The 26182-nt window shown below is 45.3% G+C and overlaps 1 protein-coding gene across 1 annotated transcript; it reads right to left on the reverse strand.

Moving 5' to 3' along the window:
- Positions 1–348: 348 nt before the first annotated feature.
- Positions 349–26182, reverse strand: opn4a (opsin 4a (melanopsin)). Its single transcript, XM_034185512.1, is given in 16 exon segments — positions 349–1069; positions 1072–1159; positions 1675–1734; positions 4594–4624; positions 4626–4707; positions 4710–4755; positions 7036–7231; positions 10521–10605; positions 10608–10633; positions 10746–10928; positions 12693–12864; positions 19351–19381; positions 19383–19420; positions 19423–19554; positions 25297–25430; positions 26039–26182. Coding segments are annotated over 16 exon segments (1575 nt in total). The 5' UTR covers positions 26173–26182; the 3' UTR covers positions 349–932.

Below are 26182 nucleotides of genomic sequence, written 5' to 3' on the forward strand. Positions count from 1 at the left end.
GACAAATTAACATTGAAAAACTCAAATTATCTATGATGCCGTTCTGCAGAGAAACAATCAAAAGAAATACAGACAGAAAGAACATAAACAAAACAACAAACAAACAAATTCAAGCTGCTTTGATTCAAAAACAACAACATTTAAGAGGTGTTTTAAATAAAACAGGTAAAAACATTATTACACAACAAACAGCAAAAAAATAAAATACAATAACACACAACAAAAACATCATTAATTATTCTCCAGCTTTTTGGGATTTATTCTACATGTTTGTTAATTTATCAAAAGTTTTTATTTCTGAAAGTTTCATTTGTATCTCAGAAAACATAAGACTATGTTTGAAAAAGCTGCTTGAATGATATAAATTCATCATTAATTTAATTTATAATGACATGAGAAATATTTGAAAGCTTTAACAAATCAACTAAAGTCAGCAAACCTTTACTTCATCAAATTGGAAATAAATCCCAAAACTTCAGATTCTGAATTAATGAAATAAACATCAGATCAATGATCAATAATAATTACCCAATAATCTGCAGATTATTGATCATTCTTTAAATCAATAAAATGTCACAAAAACTACAAAAGCCGAAGAGAAACACTTAAAAGTTACTGGCAAATATTTCTATGTAAATTGATGAATAATTTCATGGCAGGTGAACTGAGGGATCTGCGAGTTCGATCCTCAGTCACAGCCGAGTGCCGGCGTGTCTTTGAGCAAGACGCTGAACCACGAAACAGTTCAAACTTTGTTTGACCCAAAACATGTGAAACACCAAAAGATATGAAGGAAGATGAGCAGTAAATTACAATTTGTGTGTGTGTGATTTATAAAACAGAGAACAGGTCCAGGTTTTGAAGAACCGGAACCAACTGGTTCACTTGGTTCTCTTCAAGGTTTGAAAACACGAACGCTAAAGCTAAATTTTCTATGTTCCTAACGTGAGCCGGTCGATGGTGCAGGCTGCGCCATTCTTCAGACACAGGTACGTCCTATCCTGGCCCCGCCCCATGCTGCTATTGGCTGCCTTAGTGCGGACGGAGCGTGAGCTATTTCGGCCATAGAAAGGAAGGGGCTGGACTCTGTGGTGACCACGATGCTGGGAATCCGACCTACGGGACCTTGAGCCACGTGGCCATCGCTGAAGTCTCCGTGCTGTCAACAAACAAACAAACATATTCAAGGAGTTCCGTTTTAATTTAACAATTCTACTTTTACACTCTGAAACATAAGGCGCCTATAAGTTTAAATTTTATTTTTTATTTATTATTTATTTATTTATTTTTGTCATTTTCATAAACAGTGAGAATGTTCGAACCCAGAATTAAAGTTTATGTGGCTCCAGATGAAGGAACAGACCTTAAGGTTCTTTCACATTTTGGTCAGTTTCTCACAAACGAATCGATTGACCTCGTTATCGACCGCATACAAACGTGACTCATGAAAAACAGTGAAAACATGAGTTCTGGTGCAGATCCTGATCAGGATCCTGATTCTGCAGTTATTATGGGAATACGTTTTTTTTTTAAATACTGGCATTTTGCACCTTCACAAGAGTGCATGTGTGAAATGTTTGTAACTTATTTTGAAAAGTTCTCATTAATATTCAGTGTTTCCTGTGTCTTGCATTTAAGTGAAAACAAAAAAATAGACTCAGACTATTAACTCACGTTTAGGGCGCTGCTGCGCTCACTGCCCGTTGCCATGGAGATATCAGTGTCATATGACATCTGTAAGAAAAACAAGCTGTCAGCTGTGAGTTAGACGTATTATGTTTCATGTTGCTAAAGGATGTTTTAGTGACATTTATCAGCTTTGTTTGGGGACCAGAGGAAATATCAAACATCCGATAATTGATTCATTTTACTATTTAAAAAGTGACATTTTGCTCAGTGATTCAGATCTAAAGAGGATTTTCTGCCGAAGGAATAAAATGTTTTTCTGTTTGTTCATGAACAAAACATGAAAATTATTTTGTTTTTCTTTCATCAGTGAGCTCAGCTGACCTCCAAATGACCCAGAATCCTTCAGGCCACATGTGAAGGTCGAATCAATGAAAAAGACACACTGACACCTGGAGGGCACCGTCTAAAAAATACTGATGCTGTTTTTCTACACGTCTCCTTTAAAAATTTTCTCCAAAAATAAATTGACTTCATGATCCAGCTCCTGTAAAAAATAAAACAACAATAATATAAAAATTCTGCCCTCATCAGTAAAAATAAACTGACCAAAATTCTCCTGACAAAGAGATAAAATGTGTCAAATCTTTTGACTGAACTGCAGCCTGAGCTGTCCCTCGCTCTCTTTGGTGATGGCAGATGAGTCGCCGTGTTGGGTCGGTGGCGGTAGGTCCCCACTACAGACCGCCTGGTTCTACGAGGTCTGCCCAAAAGTAACAGACCTTTTTATTTTTTTCAAAAAACTATATGGATTTGAATCACGTGTGATTGCATCAGACAAGCTTGAACGTTTGTGCGCATGCGCAAGTTTTTTCACACCTGTCGGTTGCGTCATTCGCCTGTGGGCAGGCTTTGAGTGAGCACTGGTCCACCCCCCTCATCGGATTTCTTTTGTCTGAGAACTTGCTGAGAGACTGCCGCTTTGCTCCATGAAATTTTTTTCAGAAACTGTTAGAGACAGCCAGTTGGAAACCATTCGAAAGATTCAGATGGATATCGGTGAAGATTCTGTCAGCGTCACGCGGATTAAGGCACCGTTAAAACCTTTTTAAAGACGGCCCACAGTGGCGGAGGGCGCGCGTGCGCGCAGAGCGGCCATCGACAGGCTGGATCACCAGATCATTTTAAACTGAACGCTGTGTTGATCCAGGACATCATTGACTACCACAGAAATGGCAACAGAGCTGGACATAGCACTTTTGTGGCACATTCCACTGTTACATGAGATTTGTAATGAAAGACGTGCGGAGGATTTCGCGCGTCGGCACAGACTGCTCATGGCACGCAACAAAAAAAAAAAACACCTCCGTGTTGGAAACCATTCAGAAGATTCAGACGGCTTTCGATGGCTTTCAGTCGAGTGAGTATCCGAGAAATTGTGTAACAGCTGGACATGCCACAACGTCCTGTGAGACTTCCAACACAGAGGTGTTTTTTTGCTGCGCGTCCTGAGCTGCTTCGTGCCGACACGTGAAATCCTCCGCACGTCTTTCATTACAAAATCTCCTGTAACAGTGGAATGTGCCGCAAAAGTGCTATGTCCAGCTCTGTTGCCATTTCTGTGGAGTCACATGATGTCCTGGATCAACACAGCATTCAGTTTAGAAATGATCTGGTCGATCCAGCCTGTTGATGGCCGCTCGAGCGCGCCGTGCGCCCTCCGCCGCTGTGGGCTGTCTTTAAAAAGGTTTTAACAGTCCATAATCTGCGTGACGCTGACAGAATCTTCACCGATATCCATCTGAATCTTTCGAATGGTTTCAACTGGCTGTCTCTAACAGTTGCTGAAAAAAAATTTCATGGAGCAAAGCGCGCAGTCTCTCAGCAGTTCTCAGACAAAAGAAATCCGATGAGGGGGGGTGGACCAGTGCTCACTCAAAGCCTGCCCACAGGCGAATGATGCAACCGACAGGCGTGAAAAAACTCACGCATGCGAACGAAGGTTCAAGCTTGGCTGATGCAATCACACGTGATTCAATCCATATAGTTTTTGAAAAAAATAAAAAGGTCCGTTACTTTTTGGACAGACCTCGTATATACAACTCGGTCATGTTTTTATCGCCGTCTCTGGAGCTTTTATTTTGTTATGAGAAATGAGAAAGCATGACACGCCTCATGATATCAGCCCAAGGTCCCGTAACATGAACATAGAAAATGTCCAGATTCCAGAGGACCAACCACCCGCCTCAGAGGTTGTTTTACCCAACACGGTCCGCTCTGCGGTCCATCAGTGGGGGCAGTCCTTGAACATGGCCAGACGTTCTGGCATCACTGGACCATTATTCTGTTTCAAACAAAGGTTTAAGTGGCTCGGTCCCATCTAAGAATACCAGGATACATTGTTGCATGTTCCTTTTGTTCCCAGTGTAACCTTCCAGACACTGGCGGGCTGCTCCTCCTGACTGTACCTGAACTCATCACAGTTTGTGTCAGATGATGACGGGTCAACGCACACAATCACAAAGCCAAACAAGGTCAACAGAACAAAAGGACGTTTTCCATTTAGCCAACACATTAAGCTAACACATCCTGACTCTTGATGTTTGTTGAGTGTAATTTCTGCCTCCCAGTTCTTTATCTAATATACTGCCCCTTACAAAGAACCATATCGATATATTCCTCAGTTTGAATTTATTGAAAGTCACGTTGAAAGTCTCCACAGACCAACTCCATCTTGTGAAAGACCTCGAACATGAGTTTAACACAACACTTTTATACAAGTCAATGTGGGCAGTACAGGTGGGTGTGTTTAGTCTAACAATCTTAATCTTACTGGCTCCCCACAGACAGGGGGAGCCCTCCCTTTATCCAAACTTGTGCATGCGTGATAGGAAGTGAAACTTAACTCCTATGTTGAAACCTTGAAATAAGGAATTAGCACAGATATTATTGAACATTGACCTTTACCCTCTCAAAGATGCCAGAGTCGTGGCTCTTATCTTGGTCTTGAAGCTGCATGAGTATTGAAGTCCGGCAGCTCTGTGGTGTCTCTGCTGATGTCACAGGACACCTGGCGGCTGGCGGTCTGGAGCCCAAACTGGACAAATCTGCCTCAGTGTCGGTTAAACCCTGAAAACAGAGAACCAAACTAGAGTCTTCCTGGTGTCTGTCACATCAGGACAGCAGACGCTCGGGCCAGTGACGACTAATGAAAGTCATTTATCACTCGTCAACGTCTCATGTTAACAATAAAGTAAGATCACACCATATTAGGGAGTTAAAAACATCTACCATACTGATACATTTGCTGATATAAACATTAAAAAGATCAATAATTCAGAACATTCATTATCAAACTGTCATGACAAAGAATGTAACTGACGTTAGATGTTGTAACAGTTTAAGCAATGAACTTTCTTATAAATAGCTACAATTATAACCAACAGCCAACCAACATACGCCATGCTGCCATGACTCAGATTGGCAATCAACAAAATAAAACCAAAAAACAAAAAGAAAGAAGACTTCTGGTCCATTCTGCCGGCACTGTGACCATTTGTCTCTTGTCTCTGTAAAATGTCCACTCTGATTAAAAATGAATGGCAGCTGGTTGCTTTGCTTCTGTCTCTTGTAGCTAATGTGACCAAGGGGTGATGGGGTGCCAGCTGTGCTTGACAGCATTGTATACAATGTTGTCAGAGCTCCCTCTGCTGGACAAACTATGCAACCACACTATGAAATGGCAATTTCCAACAGCCAAAGTATTTTTCTGCATTGTTTATTTTGGGGAAAAAAAACAAAAAAAAAATTCATGTTTGCAAAAATAACACTGATACCAATATGCTGGTGAAAGGCTCATATAGGCCAATATGTACAGCCAATCAATGTCTTTGCCAGCAGCAGAAAACAGTTTGTGATGGAACTGAGGCAAAGCAAGCTGAAAAACGTTAGTTTTTACTGCTAAATAGCGGGAAATTCACAACTGGAAGAAAGTAGTTGAGTTGTTGGGTCGTAGCCGTTTCTAATCGGCTATTATGAGTAGCTGTCCTGACCTGAGTGTAAAATCATGACGATTTAACAGATATTTATCTGTTAATCAATACGCTGTCAACTCTGCTGCTGATCGATGATTGGCTAAAATCTATTTTTAGAGACCTTTGAGTTGTTAAAGAAATTTCATCGTGATTTCAACGGCTGTTTTACTGTTGTGAAAGAGTAGGAACACGGACCCACAACAGGGGGCGCAAATGAACGGACAATGGAGAAGGTAAATAACAAGTTTTACTGTTGTGAAACGAGCACAACCAATACAACAATCAACAATTTGGGATTAAGCCGAATTCTGCTGGTGTCGTGTGGGCAGGCTCGAAGGTAGGAGACGTCCGTCCGAGTCGAACCGGAACCACCCAGATCTCCTCTGCCACCGAACCCTGGAAATACTGGAACCGCCAAGTCCCGAAGTCCCAGGTGGCCACTGCCTCCGCTCGTCGGATCCGGTACTGCTGGCAAGAGAGAGCAACAAACACAGGTGTGGATGCGGCTGCACCCAGTAACACGGAGAGGGAAGAAGCCGCCTCCACCTCTCGTCACGTTAAAACAGGAAGGTGAGTACTTATCCAAGCAATTGGCTTTCGGTAGTCAGCTGTCCTGAAAGGTTTAACACGTATTATCAAATATACAGAATATGCTGCAGAGTAGTTTACCTCTATCTCAAGGCGATATCTCGGCACTGAGGTGGAGACGCCGTCCTCCTGATATACCTCGGTGCTGAGTAGAACAGCTGTGTCTGGTGATGGGTGACAGCTGTCACCCAGGCTACTCCCATGATGCGGCAGCGCCCTCTGGTGCCTGGAGCCCGCACTCCAGGCAGGGCGCCCTCTGTTGGTGGTGGGCCAGCAGTACCTCCTCTTCAGCGGCCCACACAACATTTTACTCTTTTATCACAATCGAGCATCTCTCATTTTTCATTGATTAAATTCATGTACTTTAAGTTCTTTAATTGATCTCAGTCTTTATGTATTCACTGATCTGATTCAGGGCAGCATGGTAAGAAGGTCACGGGTTTGATTCCCACCTGTGTCCTTTCTGTGTGGAGTTTGTGTGTTCTCCCTGTGTTTGTGTGGTTTCCTCCGGGTGCTCCGGCTTCCTCCCACATCCAAATACACGCAGGTTAGATGGACTGGAAACTTTAAATTGTCTGTAGGTGTGAATGTGTTTGTTTGTCTGTATGTGACCCTGAGACAGACTGGCGTCCTGTCCAGGGTGAACCCGCCTCATGCCCTGTGGCAGACTGGCATCCAGGCCAATGTTTTTTCCATCTCCTTCAGGAGGAATTGAACCCCTAACTTTGTCAGTGGTAATGCCTTGCTCTGCTGCAGGGACCACCCCATCAATCAGTTCTCAGCTCACCGATTCGCTGTCAGAGACGGAGGAGAGGTGGGACTTGCGGATGCTTTGATGGTGGAACTGGCTGCTGACGTTGGACGTCTGGCTGGAGACGGTCGAGCGCCGCGTGGACATGAAGCTGCTGCTCGCTGAGTGAAGATCACGAGGACGAACGCAGAGCAGGGTGCCGAGGCAGGGGATGTACTTAGCTAACGCTATCCTGCACAAAGACACATCCACACAATGTTAAACCTGCTGCCACGTCTTCGTAACTTTCTGAAGAAGAGCACTGTGGCAGCACGAGATCCATTCTGATAACATCAGAAGTATGTGACAGTTGATTTCAGAATTTAGACACCAACTCACGAACCTGGGAGTCTAGGTTTGTTACTCTAGGGCAGGGGTGGCCAAGTTCGGTCCTCGAGAGCCACCTTCCTGACACTCTTAGTTGTCTCCCTGCTCCAACACACCTGAATCCAATGAAAGACTCGCTAGCAGACTTTTAATGAGCCTTTCATTGGATTCAGGTGTGTTGGAGCAGGGAGACAACTAAGAGTGTCAGGAAGGTGGCTCTCGAGGACCGAACTTGGCCACCCCTGCTCTAGGGCCATAACTCTGCCAAAATGTGTTAATCTTGTACAATATCACAATATGCATATTATCAACCTCTAACTACGACTTCTATCAAGTGAGAGGTGTTGATTTCAGAACGCTTACACCATTTTTGGGACGGATGGACAGATGGACTGACGGACGGAAATTGCCATGACCTAAATCCTCCTTCGGGCCTTCGGCCATCAGGGAATAAAAACCTGCACACTTCTTCAGTCGACTCGCAGAGCACACAATGCCCAGTGGCCAATTACGGTACTGCAGCAAAGAAAACAGTGCGCTGTGATTAAAGCGGTCAGACATTTTGATCAGGGTCATGTGACTGAGCAAAGCATCACGGCCGCCATATTTATATCAGGTTGCAGCTCTTCATCCTCGCTCAGAGATGTTCCAGGATCTGACCCACATGAGTGGCCTCAGGGTGCCGCTGTGTGGTGGGCGACTCTCAGCTTTCTACGACGGCTGCGTCTTTTCAAGAAACAAGGCCCCGAGCAGAATTTACCAAGCGGGAACATCAGCCACCACATTTTGACCACATAGCAAATCGACTGCATTTACATAGCACTTTTCCATCTGCATCAGACGCTCAAAGTGCTTTACAATAATGCCTCACATTCACCCCAATGTGAGGCACAGGAAACAGTGTGTTTCCTGTGCTCATCAAGGACCTCAGCGGCTGGAGAAGGTCAAGGACAGGCCACACTTCGACTAGTTTATCGGTAACTTCTGCAGGTCTTCCAGCTGTGTGACCTTCGAGGAACCAGATGCTGAGAGCTTCAGCATCAAAGGAAAGTTGACTCGTACATTTATTAAGATGGAGGCGGAGTCACATCACAGGTGACCACACTGAATTCTGATAAGAAAACTGCCTCAGTAACCTCACAGCATTCATTACCCTTTTGGGTAGAGTCAAACAAATGGGCGGAGCCTGTGTATCTTACAGGACGTCTTCCTAACAGTGCCAGATGGTGTTTGTGTCGTTCTCTGTTCTTGCACAGACCTCAGGTACAAGTGTTGCGTTTAAACTATGCTGCTGATTCATCTGAGTTCAGCTCGGACAGAACGTGAGGCAGCCGCAGAGTAAACGCCGCTGCCTGTGCTCACAGCCGTCAAAGCCACGTGTACACTGTCAAAGCCACGTGCACATGAGCACTAACCCTTTTTTAATATCCTGCAGCTGTGAAATCTGTGAACAATCGAGGTTAGGTGTCCCGAATTAAACCGCAGCCAGGGCTGAATTTTCTCCAGTCCGGTGAACATTCAGGTTAATGAGCGCTGACGGCGGTTCTTCTCAGCCCATCAATCATTGTGTGGTGTGACGGGTACTGGTCCAGAGGACACACTGCATGTTAGCACACATGAAAGAGAAAACATCACGTGACAGAAGGTCAAAGTTAAATTGTGGAGTTTATTTATCTCCCTGTGGCCGTTCCATGGAGATCAACAAAACTCAAGTCTTGAAGATTCAAGTGGGAGGAATTCTGCAAAATCAGCTTTTCCTGAACTATAATTGGTTAATATGTGCATGCACTCAGAACACCTGGACTCCTGCTGCTCTGCCCCAGAACAGGTAAGGATAAAAAAGAACAATAGGTGAGGGTAAAAAAGAACAGGTGAGGGTAAAAAAGAACAGGTGAGGGTAAAAAAGAACAATAGGTGAGGGTAAAAAAGTACAACAGCTTTGCGTGTGTGATGGTGTAGATCAGGGGTGGGCAGCTTGTTCCAGAAAGGGCCAAGAGGATGCCACTGACTCCACAACTGACTAACCCTTGAGCAGATGGAATCAGTTAATCAGTGAAGTGAAATGACCTGTTGGAGTCAGTGACGGGTTGTGGTATTTATTAACGTATTACCTGTACTTTGGGTGCAGTGGGACGGTGTAGATGAGGGTTGTGGTATTATTAGCGTATACCTGTACTTGGGTGCGTGACGGTGTAGATGACGGGTTGTGTATTATTAGCGTATTACCTGTACTTGGGTGCGTGACGGTGTAGATGACGGTGTTGTGTATTTATTAGCGTATTACTGTACTTGGGTGCGTGACGGTGTAGATGACGGGTTGTGGTATTATTAGCGCTACCTGTACTTTGGCGTGCGTGACGGTGTAGATGACGGGTTGTGGTATTATTAGCGTATTACCTGTACTTTGGGCTGCGTGACGGTGTGGATGACGGGTTGTGGTACTTTATTAGCGTATTACCTGTACTTTGGGTGCGTGACGGTGTGGCTTGAGGGTTGTGGTATTTATAACGTATTACCTGTACTTTGGGTGCGTGACGGTGTGGATGACGGGTTGTGGTATTTAATAACGTATTACCTGTACTTTGGGTGCGTGACGGTTGTGGAGAGGGTGTGGTATTTATTAACGTATTACCCGTACTTTGGGGTGCGTGACGGTGTGGATGACGGGTTGTGGTATTTATTAAAGTATTACCTGTACTTTGGGTGCGTGACGGTGTGGATGACGGGTTGTGGTATTATTAACGTATTACCTGTAACTTTGGGTGCGTGACGGTGTGGATGACGGGTTGTGGTATTATTAACGTCTTACCTGTACTCCTGGGTGGGTGACGGTGTGGATGACGGGTTGTGGTATTATTAACGTATACCTGTACTTTGGGTGCGTGACGGTGTGGATGACGGGTTGTGGTATTTATTTAAGTATTACCTGACTTTGGCGTGCGTGACGGTGTTGGGATGACGGGTTGTGGTATTTATTAACGTATTACCTGTACTTTGGGTGCGTGACGGTGTGGATGACGGGTTGTGGTATTATTAACGTATTACCTGTACTTTGGGTGCATGACGGGTGGATGCCGGGTTGTGGTATTTATTAACGTATTACCTGTACTTTGGGTGCGTGACGGTGTGGATGACGGGTTGTGGTATTTATTAACGTATTACTGTACTTTGGGTGTGTGATGGCGTAGATGATGGGGTTGTGGATGGCGGAGGCCTTGGCGATGACGGCAGGCACAGAGTCATGTAGGGCGTCAACATGTCTGCATACCTTCAACACAGAAAAGAACAAGTTTAGTTGTTGGACTGAAACTGTGTGCAGCAAACGGATGTGAATCTGTTACACTGACGGGGCTCAAATTTGTGGTGTGGTGTGTTGGTGCGTTTTACCCGGCAAGGCAGTGAGCGCGACAGTGGAGTACGGTGACCAGGAGATAACGTAGAGCAGGATGACAATCAGAGCGATTTTTGCCATCTTCCACTCATTCTGCAGACGGTGGAAACTCTTCGCTGAGTCCCGACTGGCGCCGTGACCATGGACACTGCCGCTGACCTTCACCACGGCTCTGTAAACATCACACGCCATCATTAGTCTTGAAGCCTTCTGATAATCTCCACAATACCTACAGGAATCACTACATTTGTGAAGAGGAAGGACAGCTCGGGCGCTTGCATCATTCCGTATACTTCCCTTTATGTCCACACTAATGTCGATCCCGCTGAAACCGGATCACATCTGGAGGCAGAAAACTGTCAGGACTGACATCACTAATGTCACCATATTGATCATCACAATTTGTGAAAATGATTGTTTGGGCTTCTGATGGTTTTCATCAAAAATGAACAAAAGCTGATCATATTTTCTCTCCACCTTCATCCAAAATGTTAGTTTTAAGTTTACTGTAAATATTAGTTTGAAAACAAAGACAAAACCAAAGAGAAAATGTAAATAAAATTATATACAGTTAAATGTTGGACATCATTTTACTGTATTGTCAATAAAGCTATTTGCTGTTATATTTTTGTATTATTAATATTAAAATAATGATGTTTTCTCCACAAAACTTTACAATAATCACTTTTCCACCTTCTTCACCAACATGTTAGAATTTATGGTGAAGTGTAATTGCACAAATGTCAACCTCTAAACATTTCTTTTACTTTTCAAAATGACACCTCAAAATGAAGCAACTGAAAATCTCTAGCAGCACCAATCACTTGGTGAGGAAGTGCGCAAGGAGCGCAGGGAGTTCAGAGTGCGCAGGAGCACAGAGTGCGCAGGAGCACAGGGAGCTCAGGGAGCACGGGAGCTCAGAGTGCGCAGGAGCACAGAGTGCGCAGCAGGAGCTCAGGGAGCACAGGGAGTTCAGAGTGCGCAGGAGCACAGAGTGCGCAGGAGCACAGGGAGCTCAGGGAGCTCAGGGAGTTCAGGAAGCGCAGGGAGCGCAGGGAGCACAGGAGCACAGGGAGCACAGGGAGCTCAGAGTGCGCAGGAGCACAGAGTGCGCAGGAGCACAGGGAGCTCAGGGAGCACAGGGAGTTCAGAGTGCGCAGGAGCACAGAGTGCGCAGGAGCACAGGGAGCACAGGGAGCTCAGGGAGCACAGGGAGTTCAGAGTGCGCAGGAGCACAGAGTGCGCAGGAGCACAGAGTGCGCAGGAGCACAGGGAGCACAGGGAGCTCAGGGAGCTCAGGGAGCACAGGGAGTTCAGAGTGCGCAGGAGCACAGAGTGCGCAGGAGCACAGGGAGCGGGAGCACAGGGCGCAGCACAGGGAGCACAGAGTGCGCAGGAGCACAGGGAGCACAGGGAGCTCAGGAAGCGCAGGGAGCACAGGAGCACAGGGAGCTCAGGGAGCACAGGAAGCTCAGAGTGCACAGGAAGCTCAGAGTAGAGTGCGCAGGAAGTCAGAGTGCGCAGGAGCACAGGGAGCTGAGGGAGCACAGGGAGCTCAGGGAGTCAGGGAGTTTCAGGGAGCGCAGGAGCACAGGGAGCACAGGGAGCTCAGGGAGCTCAGGGAGCTCAGAGTGCGCAGGAGCACAGGGAGCTCAGGGAGCACAGGGAGCTCAGGGAGCACAGGGAGCACAGGGAGCTCAGGGAGCACAGGGAGCACAGGGAGTTCAGAGTGTGCAGGAGCACAGGGAGCACAGAAAGCTGACACCACACAATCTACTTCCTGTCCACAGAACTTTGCTCGTTTTCCCTCCGAACATTGCTCATTCCGATCTTCATCTCTCGGACCGTCACTGACTTTTTGCTGCGCTGAAAGTTTTCATTCGATGCAGAAATTTGACACCGGAGGAACAAACATAAAGCAAACAAACACACTGACTGGTTGGTGGTGCGAATGGCACGAAAGATTAAGACGTAGCAGTAGATGATGATGAAGAGCGGCAGGAAGAAGACGAAGACGATGAGCAGCATGGTGTAGGACCGCACAGAGGGGGTAAAGGTCATGTAGTCCCACGTACAGGAGGTCAGCAGGCCCTCAGGAACATACGCACCTGAGAGACAAGAGACAGACAGACAGAGAGAGACAGAGACAGTTTTTATGTCTGCCAGTTTATTTTTAATACAAATATCAAAGTTCCATTTCGAGAGATGACACTTTTTTTTGTGGCTCCGCCCCTTTATGCAAATACAGTGAGGAAAATAAATATTTGAACACCCTGCGATTTTGCAAGTTCTCCCACTTAGAAATCATGGAGGGGTCTGAAATTTTCATCTTAGGTGCATGTCCACTGTGAGAGACATCTAAAAAAAAAAAAAAAAAAAAAATCCGGAAATCACAATGTATGATTTTTTAAATAATTTATTTGTATGTTACTGCTGCAAATAAATATTTGAACACCTACCAACCAGCAAGAATTCTGGCTCACACAGACCTGTTAATTTTTCTTTAAGAAGCCTCTTATTCTGCACTCTTTACCTGTATTAATTGCACCTGTTTGAACTTGTTACCTGTATAAAAGACACCTGTTCACACACTCAATCAATCACACTCCAACCTGTCCACCACAGCCAAGACCAAAGAGCTGTCTAAGGACACCAGGGACAAAACTGTAGACCTGCACAAGGCTGGGATGGACTACAGGACAACAGGCAAGCAGCTTGGTAGAAGACAACAACTGTTATGATTATTTATTAGAAGTGGAAGAAACACAAGATGACTGTCAATCTCCCTCGGTCTGGGATTCCATGCAAGATCTTACTTTGTGGGGTAAGGATGATTCAGAGAAAGCTCAGAACTACACAGGAGGACCTGGTCAATGACCTGAAGAGAGCTGGGACCACAGTCACAAAGATTACATTAGTAACACATGATGCTGTCATGGTTTAAAATCCTGCAGGGCAGCAAGGTCCCCTGCTCAAGCCAGCACATGTCCAGGCCCGTTTGCAGTTCACCAGTGACCATCTGGATGATCCAGAGGCGGCATGGGAGAAGGTCATGTGGTCAGATGAGACCAGAATAGAGCTTTTTGGAATCAACTCCACTTACCATGTTTAGAGGATGAGAACAACCCAAGAAAACCATCCCAACCGTGAAGCATGGGGGTGGAAACATCATACTCTGGGGTGCTCTTCTGCAAAGGGGACAGGATGACTGCACTGTATTGAAGGGAGGATGGATGGGGTCATGTATTGCAAGATTTTGGCAAACAACCTCCTTCCTCAGTAAGAGCATTGAAGATGGGTCATGGCTGGGTCTTCAGCATGACAATGACCCCAAACACACAGCCAGGGCAACTAAGGAGGGGCTCCGTAAGAAGCATTTCAAGGTCCTGGAGTGGCCTGGTCAGTCTCCAGACCTGAACTCAACAGAAAATCTTTGGAGGGAGCTGAAACTCCAAACCTGAAAGATCTAGAGAAGATCTGTATGGAGGAGTGGACCAAAATCCCTGCTGCAGTGTGTGAAAACCTGGTGAAAAACTACAGGAAACGTTTGACCTCTGGAACTGCAAACAAAGGCTACTGTACCAAATATTAACATTGATTTTCACAGGTGTTCAAATATTTATTTGCAGCAGTAACATACAAAAATTATTAAAAAAATCATACATTGTGATTTCTGGATTTTTTTTTTTTTTTTAGATTATGTCTCTCACAGTGGACATGAACCTAAGATGAAAATTTCAGACCCCTCCATGATTTCTAAGTGGGAGAACTTGCAAAATCGCAGGGTGTTCAAATATTTATTTTCCTCACTGTATGTCCATAAATGTCCAGGCTTTTTTTTTGAGGACAGATTCAATCTTTTCAGTCTTAATGTTAGATTTTTTTATCTGAATTTCAGCAGAACAGGTAGCTCTGCCTCGCAGGACCTGAACTGCTGTCCAATAAACCAGGTTTGTTTCCAGCCGTGTCCTTCAGGCTACCTGTCTGAGTCCTTGGACAAGATACTTTAGTTGTGTGGTCTCAGTCCACCCAGCTCTCAGTGGGTCCTGTTCTTGGCTGGGGAAGAGACATGTGGTGGACTGACGTCCCATCCTGAAGTCATGGACTCCCATCTGCTTGTCGCAGACTGAACCCCACCCCAAAAAAAATCAGTCTGCAGGGATGGCAGGAGGCAGGGAGGACTGATTTTTCGAGGGAGACCTTTGGTTGGCAACACCAGGACTAACTGACCTCAGGACCTGGACAGGACCAAGTCTGTAACAGGTACAGGAAAGTGTCAGGAACTGTGAGGACATGGCACGACAGGCGGTGAACACAAATGCAGACTCATTGCTCAGAGGTGGGCTTTAGAAAAAGGTTTAATCAAAAATTGGCGCAGGTCGATGCACAGGATGACAAGCAGGCAGGCGGAGGTACAGACAGTCGTGAGGCGGTGGTGTGGTCAGTAACGAGTTCAAGTTCAAGCACAGGCAAACAGGTGTATCGGAGGAGGCAAAAACGGAGTCAAAAAACAAGCAGGGTTCAGGCACAGAGAAGCAGGTTAACTGGCTGAGGCAAAAGGCAAGGTCAAAACAGGCGAAGGTCATACACGGCAAGAAATCAGACTATGGCAGAACGAGAGGCTTGGAATGAGGCAAAACGCACAACGAACTAGCAGTGAGTGGTGGAAGAAAAGAGTTTAAAAGCAGAGGATAATCAGGGCGTGATGAGATGCAGGTGCAGGAAAGAAGGCGTGGCTGGACGAGACAAGAGAGGAGTGACAGGTGGGCGTGTCAGACAGAAGCAGCAAGGAGAGGACTGTGACAGTGACAGAACAAGTGTTAAACAATTAGGAAATAATGATACCTAAAATACGAATGTGAGGAAAACAGAATAAACAAATGAAAAACCAGAAACAGAACAGAAAATTAAAGGCTGGATTTAAACTAGATAAGAACTCAACATGTGGCAGGAGTGTACAGAAAAACCTGAGGGACAAATGTGCTCAAGACAGTGACTGAATAACCAGAAAGTAACGGATGAAGACTAAACTAGAACAGAACTCAATAAGTGGCTGAAGTGTAACAGATCATAAAACCAAGACTAAAGTGTAAGAAATAGAAAATGAACACTCTGGGCCAGACAAGGACCAAGACAGGGAAACGGACGAAGACTGGGGGACAAATGCAGATTCTGAGCAGGTCCAGGGCTAAAACATGACAGAAAGTCCTCACAAAGCGCCAAATGTGAACTAACAATAAGTCAGAAACAAACTGAAGTGTCAAAGTTTGTAAAACTGCTCTGTCCAAACTGTCCGTCCGGCGTAACCGATCAGCTGCCTGCTGCTTTTCAGCAAAACAGCAAATATCCAATCATACGGTCTGAGAGACAGATGGGTGTGGACACACCACCCAATTAAAATTAAAAACCCCGCCAGGTTTAACATGCAGCAGTAACTGACTTCAAAGTTCAAACTGCAGACTGGAACTAAAGATCCAGTGACCAGAAACACAAACCCGGTCCTGAAGTCCTCATGCAGCTGTAGAGGACAGGAAGCTTCAGGAAACATTTTCAGTCCTCGGCAGCTGTTGCAGAGCCACAGGGACAAACAAACTAGTGTCACCAAGGGACCCACCCTGGGTCCTGGATGGCAACCACCCATTCAGACAACTGGCTCACCCTGACCTCTCCAAAGTAACCATCAATCTGCTGCAGCCAGGTGGAATGTGGGCGTGTCCTTGACCTTCTCCAGCCGCTGGGTTCCTCAAAACTGCTTGCTGGATCATGTGCAGAGAAACACACCATATGGACTAAATGTGCCATTTTACATCCGCCTTCATCTACACAGCTACAGGTGGTCCTGGTTTACCCTCCAAACCCTCAAATGCCTTTTTCTTGGCGCTCACTGATTAAAGACTTGGACCTTCAGATGTAGATCTTACCTGTGTGAAGCACTTTGAGGCAACTCTGTTGTGATTTGGCGCTATATAAATGAAAATAAATTGAAAAATTGAAATTCTCCAGCAAAGACATCAGCCTCACCAAACACCTCTGTCCAGCAACCTCATAACTCCATAAGGCCTTCCAAGGCATCTCTTGATCTCAAACACCAAAGACTCAGAGACATGGACATCATTCTAGCAGTACCTAAGGATCTTCTGAACAGACCTAGTACCAAAGACATCCAGTCACTGGAGCTGTAGATGTGCTGCTCTGAGAATACCTGATCCCGTCAGATTTTCAGATGTCAAGCCGTCTGTCCTGATTTGTACTGATGATGATGATGATGGAGTCTCCTGTCGGGCTGACAGATGAGTAGGCAGGCTACTCTCTGGTACGAGTCCTCTTGTGAGAAGCAGATTCTTGAGGAGCAGGATTTCGGTTGTGCTCAGAGGTCTTGATGCCAATAGAGCACAGATGCCTCAAGTGCAGGTGGTCAAGAGCAAGTCATAGTAGGGTCTTAAAGTGTCTTTGAAGTATTTGCATGGTCTTCTAGGGTTATGATGGACCTCCTTCAGCTGAAAATACAACAGCATCTTGGGTATCCTGGAGTTTTCCATGCAAACTACATGCCCTGTCAAATCAAATCAATTTTATTTATAGCGCCAAATCACAACAAACAGTTGCCCCAAGGCGCTTTATATTGTAAGGCAAAAGCCATACAATAATTACAGAAAACCCCAACGATCAAACGACCCCTGTGAGCAATCACTTGGCGACAGTGGTAAGGAAAACTCCCTTTTAACAGGAAGAAACCTCCAGCAGAACCAGGCTCAGGGAGGGGCAGTCTTCTGCTGGGACTGGTTGGGGCTGAGGGAGAGAACCAGGAAAAAGACATGCTGTGGAAGAGAGCAGAGATCAGTCACTAATGATTAAATGCAGAGTGGTGCATACAGAGCAAAAAGACAAAGAAACACTCAGTGCATCATGGGAACCCCCCAGCAGTCTAAGTCTATAGCAGCATAACTAAGGGATGGTTCAGGGTCACCTGATCCAGCCCTAACTATAAGCTTTAGCAAAAAGGAAAGTTTTAAGCCTAATCTTAAAAGTAGAGAGGGTGTCTGTCTCCCTGATCTGAATTGGGAGCTGGTTCCACAGGAGAGGAGCCTGAAAGCTGAAGGCTCTGCCTCCCATTCTACTCTTACAAACCCTAGGAACTACAAGTAAGCCTGCAGTCTGAGAGCAAAGCGCTCTATTGGGGTGATATGGTACTATGAGATCCCTAAGATAAGATGGGACCTGATTATTCAAAACCTTATAAGAAGAAGAATTTTAAATTATATTCTAGAATTAACAGGAAGCCAATGAAGAGAGGCCAATATGGGTGAAATATGCTGAAATAAGCTGTCCAGAGCAGCTAGCTCTTGACCATCAAGCTTTCACTGCTGGACAGCCCAAGTCTCTTCAGGGCCTCCAGGACGGACACCTTGTCTTGTCAGCCATCTGTGATGGGAAAGCTCTAGTAGCTGGATGTGGTAATGATAAGTTGTCCAGGATTTGCAGCAGTCTAGTAGGTGTCCTCAGGACAACTGCTCTGTAGGTTGTGATTTTGGTGCTGAGAACTTTTGTCATGATTCTACCCGTTCCGGGCTCCTGTTATGGTTTTGTCTCATGTCTGTATCTATGCCCTCTTGTTGGTTTTGAATAATCTGTTTGTGTTACTTTAGTCACTGGTTTTCTTTTCTGTCCAGCCTGTGGTTTGTGTAATCATTCATTGTATTACCTTTTGTGAGGTCTGTTCTAGTTCTGTCTCAGCTGTTTGCTTTTGATCCCTTTTCAGTTCTTACATTTGTTTCCTGGTGAAGTTCTTTGTTCCCTGGTGTTGGGTTTGGGGTAGGGTGTTGGCTCTTTATCTTATCTTATTTATTAGGTCTTGGGTTTTGTTCATCTGTGGTTTTGGTATTTTATTTGGATCACTGTGGGTTTTAGGTTCATCTTTTAGTTGGGTCCTGTTCACCTTGCATTTGTCTAACTGCACGCTCTTGACTGGTGTTCAGGGTTTGGTATGGGTGTGTCTTTGTCCCTTCTGTTTACCACACCCCTTCCCGATTGTTCACTCACAGCTGTGTCTCCTTTCCTAATCACCACCTGTCCTATTTAAGCCTTTTGCGTTTTCCTCCTCACTGCCAGTTTGTTGTATTTCCATTCGCGTTCCAGCCTTTACTTCAGTACTGTTTTGCCTTGTTCTGCTACGTGCCTGCATTTTGACTTTGCCTTGTTTTCAACCTTGATTTCATCTCTGCCACTGAACTCCACCACCTCGTGTATTTTGATCTCTGCTTGCTTCTGGGACCACGCGTCAGCCTCTCGACTGTCTCCTGCCTCTGCCTCGCTGCTTAAACCTGTGTACTGACTCTTTGCTTGTTTTCTATTAAACCTTTTTCTGTACTCCATCAGCATTTCAGAGTTTGCATTTGTGTCCTACTCTGTTTGAGCCATGCCTCTACTAAACCTGACATTCCAAAGTCTGCTGTTGAGTCTGAAGAAGGCGGGGTTTGCTTTGGCGATGCGCTGTGGCGCCTCTACATCAAGGGATGATTACTGCCCAGGAAACAGAATTTGTTGACATCTGTTTCCGGCTGAATATGAACCTTATAATAATTAAATGTCCTCACTCCAGCCGAAGAACGGTGGCAGGCTCCAGCCCCAGAGAGTAGGTCCAGGCCACCATCAGGACCAGCAGGGCCGTTTCTGTGACAACACTCCAATGGAAGTCAGGGGTCGCGTGATGACGAAGTAGCGGTCTACAGCGATCACAGTCAGTGTCATCATGGAGCAGATTCCAAAGAGAGCGCCGCAGAACGCGTACACCTCACAACCTGAGGAGAAACACAAAAATCAGCATTTAGTTTGTACAAGAACACAAAGGCGTCAGGAGATGACTTCAGTCTGTCTGCAAACAAATTCACTGAGATTTGATGATGAGACAGAAAACGTGTGTGTGCGTTTGTGTGTGTGTGTGTGTGCACTCACACGTGGACAGATAAAAGTTCTCACATTGGAAATAACATGAAGCTGGAAGCTGCTGATTGTTTAGAGGCAGAAAAACCCGTGTTCTTCCATCACTGATGTTAATCTTTGTTTTGTTTTTTCTCTCAGTTTTGACGCCACATTCGGTGTGTAAATGGAGTGAATCAGAACGAGTAAATCACTGCTGTGGGAAACTAAAAGCTCCTCTGACCTCACAGTGTCTCTGTGGGGACACGGCGAAGGATCCGTTTTCTCCAGACTGGAGCTCAGTCACAGACACGTGAGGGCCACAGGAGCTCAGGGGTCAAAGGTTAGAGTGGTCTTCATTTGACAAAAAAGTGAGAAAATGACAAAAAACTTCATGTCTGTTTATTTTATATTGTTCCCTGAGTTTGTCGCTTCAGTTGGTAGATTATGGTCTTTTGGCAGAACAAGGAAAATTTAGTCAAACTGTAGAACTAACACTGACCTATACACTGACCCAACCACAGACCCAACCACTGATCTAACCACAGACCCAACCACAGACCCAACCACTGATCTAACCACTGATCTAACCACAGACCTAACAACTGACCCAACCTGTTGTGAAAGTGTGGTGACACGGACCCACAACAGGGGGCGTAAATGAACGGACAATGGAGGAAGTCAAATATGAACACTTTACTGTTGTGAATAGCACAACTCAACACAGAAAATTACAGAATATGTACAAAAATCGATCAACAAAGGTGTCGTGTGGGCAGGCTCAAGGATAGAAAACGTCTGTCCTGAGAAGAACCGGAACCACACGATTTCCTCCGCCACCGAACCTGGAAAATACTGGAGCCGCCAAGTTCCAAGTCCCCAGGTGGCCACCGTCTCCGCGTGTCGGATCTGGTACTGCTGGCGAGGAGCAGAAACAATCAGATGTGGGTGTATGAACACCCAGTAACACTTATGGTGGATATTCCACCTCCACCTCTCAGAAAGCTGGCACGTGCAGTTGTAAGTGTACTTATCAAAGGTTGGGGTGAGAAGGCGTCAGTCCCAACTCAGCCTCAGCTACAAGCACTCACAGAAACCCAACTGCAAAAGTAGCACAAGCAAAAATATTGTCTGTAACGGACAATCACAACGGCTGAGAATTTACCTCCTTAGGTAGATGATATCTCGGCAACGAGGTGAAGATGACGTCCGGTCTTTATGGAGTGAGATGATGAAGTGTAGATGGGTGACAGCTGTCAAGAGATGAGTGACAGCTGTCACCCCCGGCTGTGTCCGTGGCGGCAGCGCCCTCTCGTGCCTGAAGCCCGCACTCCAGGCAGGGCGCCCTCTGGTGGTGGGCCAGCAGTACGCTCTTCTGGCGGCCACACAACACAACCACAGACTCAACCACAGACCTAACCGCTGATCCAACCGCTGACCTAACCACAGACCCAGCCACTGATCTCACTGGGCTGGACTGTTGGAGAGTAGTTGAAGATGCAAACTTGTGACAAAATAGGTGAATTAGCAACAATTTTTCAGTTGGAATCTGACCGAAGTGGTCTAAGTGCCACTTTAGAAGACGTCACCTGAATGTGGGCTGACTTTCATGCAGACTGGTGGTGAAAATAGGACCAGAGAAATCACATGTAGTTCACAAACAGCACACAAGTGCGCCTCGAATGCCAGCTGGTGTTCGAACAGATGTCCAGCGACACTCGCGTGGCTCTCAGTGCGCTATGAGTACTGCAAGTGGACGCGGAAAATGGGTGGAGTTCTGTTTGTGTTCCAGAGCCTGAACAAGTCTCCTTGTTGCCATGTTTGTGAAAACTTGTGTGTTCCCGAATATAGAATTAACTAAAATGAAACACTCGCCTCTGCAGTCAGAACCAAAAGATTAGCAGCAAGAAGCTGAAGAACAAGTGGCGGACATCATCCTGCTGGGAGGAGCTCTTTCAGCGAGTGTTGGTCAGTGAGGCGGGCGGAGACGAAGCAGAGCAGAACTCAGTCTGACTATCAGATGTGGCACAAACTGCATGGACACAACTGCAAACTCACACGACTGATAGAGTTCAAAAAGGGGCGTAATTGGTTCAACAGGCAGGTGGTCGTACACATGTGGTCCAGCAGCGTGGCAGAGGTAGCAGACAGACGGGAGACTGAGGCGTAGCCAAAAAACAGGCACAGGTCAAAATACACAGTGTTAGGGCTATCAGAGGCAAGACTAACTTGAGGTCAAAAACAGGCAAAGTCAAAATACCAATAAGCAGGACAAAACGAGGCATGGGACAGAGGCTGGAAAGTGACACAAAATCAACAATCTGACAGTGAGCTGTGAGACTGTGAGGGCATTAATAGGGAGGAGACTAATTGAGGTAATGTGAAACAGGTGTGTGGAAGGTTCTGGAAAGGGGTTTTGTGATTCAAAGAAGAGGGAAGAAAGGCAAGAGTGTACGAGAGGGCAAAACAAAGTGGTGCAAAGCAAGAGAAGTAAGTGACAGAAAAACTAACTGTGAAAAATGTGAAGTGCTGAAGACAAACAAATAATAATTAACATGAGCAAAACTAAAGGGGCAAAAATAAGAAATACTGTGGCTAGTCTAGGAAAGTGAAAAAAAAAAAAAACAGGAAACCTAACATAAAACAAACTAACACGGACCTGATACTGACTGAAACAATACAATACATGATGATGACAAACAAACTACAGGTATATAGAGAATAAAAAACCCAGTGATTCCAGAATGATGCAATAAATAGAACAAGATAACTGAAACAGAAAATGCAACAAATAACAAGTGGAACATAATCAGATCAGCAACACTGAAGATCAATAATAATAAAACCCTGTGACTAAAGCATAATATAAAACACAGAAGATCCAAAACTTGGAGAACCCAAAACCTAGGACATGAACCCATCATGGGTAGGAGCATGACACTGACATTCTTTTCTGTCTTTAGCTGCAGGATGTTGAATCAGTCATTCACTGAAGCTGACTGAAAATATTATATTCATAAATTGAGCTATTTTTACTTTTACCAAATTGAGCTATTTTTACTTTTACCAAATAAATCTAGTCTTTTAATGGTTACTGCTCTGACTACAAGAACAGACTCATCTTTAAATAACTTAGATTTTTGATTTAGATTTTTTTTTTTTTAACTATCTAGTAATCAGACCTTAAAGAAAACAGCACAGCACTGTTTCATGTTTCTTTATGTTTTAAGAAATATATTTCTTCACTTGTCCCACATCAGGAACATTTCAACATTTGCTGTGCAGAGAACCTTGTAAATCCAGATGCACTTCAGATCTTCCAGTGATGGAGCTGAAAACCAAAACCTGAAGTCCAGAAGAAGGAAGAGAACATCTCTGCTCTTCAAAATGTGAGGAAAGTGTCTCCAAAAACTCCACCAAGAGGTCGAAGCTGCAGAGGAGACCTTCAACTGGTTAAATGTCCTGAGAGTCCAGCTCACCTGTCCACTCTGAAAACTCACACCTGCTGCTACATTTCCAAATAAATCAAAGACTTGTTAAAGGGCAACTATTTTATTATTTGATAGCTGTTTCCTTTTTCATTTTAACATTAAATGAATGAATCATTAAACATGTCCATGAAGTCAAAGTTCAGTCAAAAAGACACTCGCACAGGTAGAAGAAGCCCCGCACCTATTGTGCACATGTTCAAAGCATTCACAATCACTAGAATAGTCAAATTCACATTGTAGTAATTACTCTGTCCTGATTACAACATTAAAAGTAATGACATGAGGACGTAATTAAATGCTGAAATGACTAAATTAAACAGTGATTTCATCATGAGGTTTATGTCACATGACTACATGTGTTGACAAGAACCTTCAGGATTTCTGGGCGGATCTCATCAACCCTGGGGCCTTGCCACTGTGGGGTTGCTTGACTACCTCAGTGACTTCCACCAGGGAAATTGATGATAATCCCCCATCAGCTTCCAGCTCTGCTCCTACTACAGAGGGTGCTAAGGTCTGATGCAGGAGTTCCTCAAAGTGTTCCAATTACCTACTCACTTGAGGTCACAGGGTCCTATCGTTATTGTAGACAGCTTGGATGGTTCCCTGTTTTCCTCTCCTGATGTGCTGCACAATCCTCCAGAAGCACCTTGGTCCTGACCAAAACTTCTTCTCCATGGTTGCTCCAAACTCCTCCCACACCCACTGCTTTCCTTTCTCACAGCAGAGGCTGCCACCCTTTAGGCCTGTCGGTACCTTGCAACTGCCTCTGGAGTCCTCTAACATATCCCAGAAGGACTCTTTAGTCGGACGGCTTCCCCAACCACCGGTGTCCATCACGGTGTTCAAGGTTTGACGCCCCTTGAAGCACCTAAGTCTGTCAGGCCACAACTCCCCGCTGCAGCTTCACCAATGGAAGCTTTGAACACTGTCCATTCTGGTTCAATGCCCCCAACCTCCACATGGATGCTCCAAAAGCTCCGCTGGAAGTGACACGGGAAGATGTCCCAGAAAGCAGAATACTCCAAACTGCTGTTTGGTGCATACGCACAAACAACAGTTAGAGTTTCCCCCTGCAACACGGAGGTGACCCTCTCATGTACCGAGGTAAACTCCAATGTTGCAGCACTCAGCCAGGGACTCGTGAGCATCCCCACACCCGCCTGGTGCCTCACACCCTGGGCAACTCCAGAGAAGAAATAGTTGCAACCCCTATCAAGGAGCGTGCTTTCACAGCCGAGGCTGAGCATGGAGGCAAGGCCCACCAGATCTAACTGGTAGCGCTCCACCGAGATGGAAAGCCCACATTGCCTTTTCAGGCTCCATGGCAAGGCCCTGAAAGCATTAAAGATAATTCAATCGTGGTCCTCAATGAAAAAAAAAAAGAATAAATCCAGTTTGCGTGGCTCCTTTGCTGCCGGCCAGGACTCGTCCAGTCCACTGACGTGCATGTATGGCCAGGCTGACACATCAAACTTACTTCCATTGTGGTCCTTCATTAAAAAAAAAGGACAAAACTGGTTTGCACAACTCATGCAGCCCGCTGACCATCTGTGCATGGCGGGTCATAGACGGACGGCTGCAGAGCCGCGAGGCTGCTGGACTCACTCTGCTGCTTCCAGAACTGCAGTTTCTTTCCAATCATATAAAAGGAAAAGTGAGATAGGACCCTTAGTGAGACTCAGATGAGGAGGATCATCACCAGCTACAATGTTATGATCATGTGGTGCATTTCAGAAGTGGTGCACTACTGAACGGTCCTGGATCCTGAACGTGGGGCTTCTAAATATCTTTCTTTTACATTGTTTTAAATGTGTAAATGTATACGTCAAGGTCAATAATCATTTAAGTTTATGTTTTTGTCATTTCTGTAGGCAACAAAACTAATATCAGACTCTGACAAAGTGTTTGTTGATGAGCTTGTTCTCATTCTGCTCTGCTTAGAGTAATGACTGTTTCATGAATAAATTCTTTATATTCAAAAGTTGAGTTTAAAGACATTTCAGACATTTTGACTCCGGGTCTAAGTACACTGCAAAATGAGTGGGTTCAGTTCACATTACAAGTTCACAAGTAAAACAGGTGATGTTACTCCTGAGTTACATTGTGACAGTGTCAGGATCAGGTCGGCACCTTTCTCTCCAAAGATCCACCTCTTGTGCATGCTGGTGGTGAAGAAGATCGGTGTCTGGGTGACACACATGAGGAGGTCTGTGATGGCCAAGTTAATGATGAACATGTTGGCTGGTGTCCGCAGGCTGCGACTCCTGCAGTGCAAACATAAGGTCAAGGTCAAAGGTCACACCACTTCACACAAGACAATGCAGATTAGTCCAGGTCAAGGGTCAAACCATCTGCGGAGGGGTTGGGGGGTGATTGTCTAGTGGTTTAGCGTTGGGCTTCACACCAGAGGATCCTCGGTTCAAAACTCAGCCAGACCAGAAAATCACTAAGCGCCCTTGGACAAGGTCCCTAATACCCAAGTTGCTCCCGGTGTGTAGTGAGCGCCTTGCATAGCAGCACCCTGACATCAGTGTGTGAGTGTGTCTGTGTGAATGAGTGAATATGAGGCATCATTGCAAAGCGCTTTGAGCTTATGATGCAGATGGAAAAGTGCTCTATAAACCCAGTCCATTTACTTATGATCACTAACATGCAAAATCCTCATTTAAGTACTTCTGTCTATGTCACAAGACCACCCACTGTAATTTATGCAATTATTCTTAGTAAATCACCTTCAAAACACAAAGATTTAGAATGAATCTCTCTGATGTCTGCCAGGATAAGTGATTTCTGATTTTCCTTTGTACCCTGAAAGCAGCATTTGTATCAGAGGAAAAGCATGGCCATATTTGGACATAGTAGGTTGTCCTACCTGCTGAAGGCATATATGACCAGGAAGTTGCCGACCATGCCAGTGATGCCGATGGCTAGGATAACAGAACCGATGGTGTAGTGGGCGTGGTCAGGAACATCGACTGTTGGGAAAGGGTGCAAGGCCTCTGACATCACTGCCACC

This window comes from Thalassophryne amazonica, chromosome 13 (assembly GCF_902500255.1).
Source record: "Thalassophryne amazonica chromosome 13, fThaAma1.1, whole genome shotgun sequence".
NCBI classification, from domain to species: Eukaryota; Metazoa; Chordata; class Actinopteri; order Batrachoidiformes; family Batrachoididae; genus Thalassophryne; species Thalassophryne amazonica.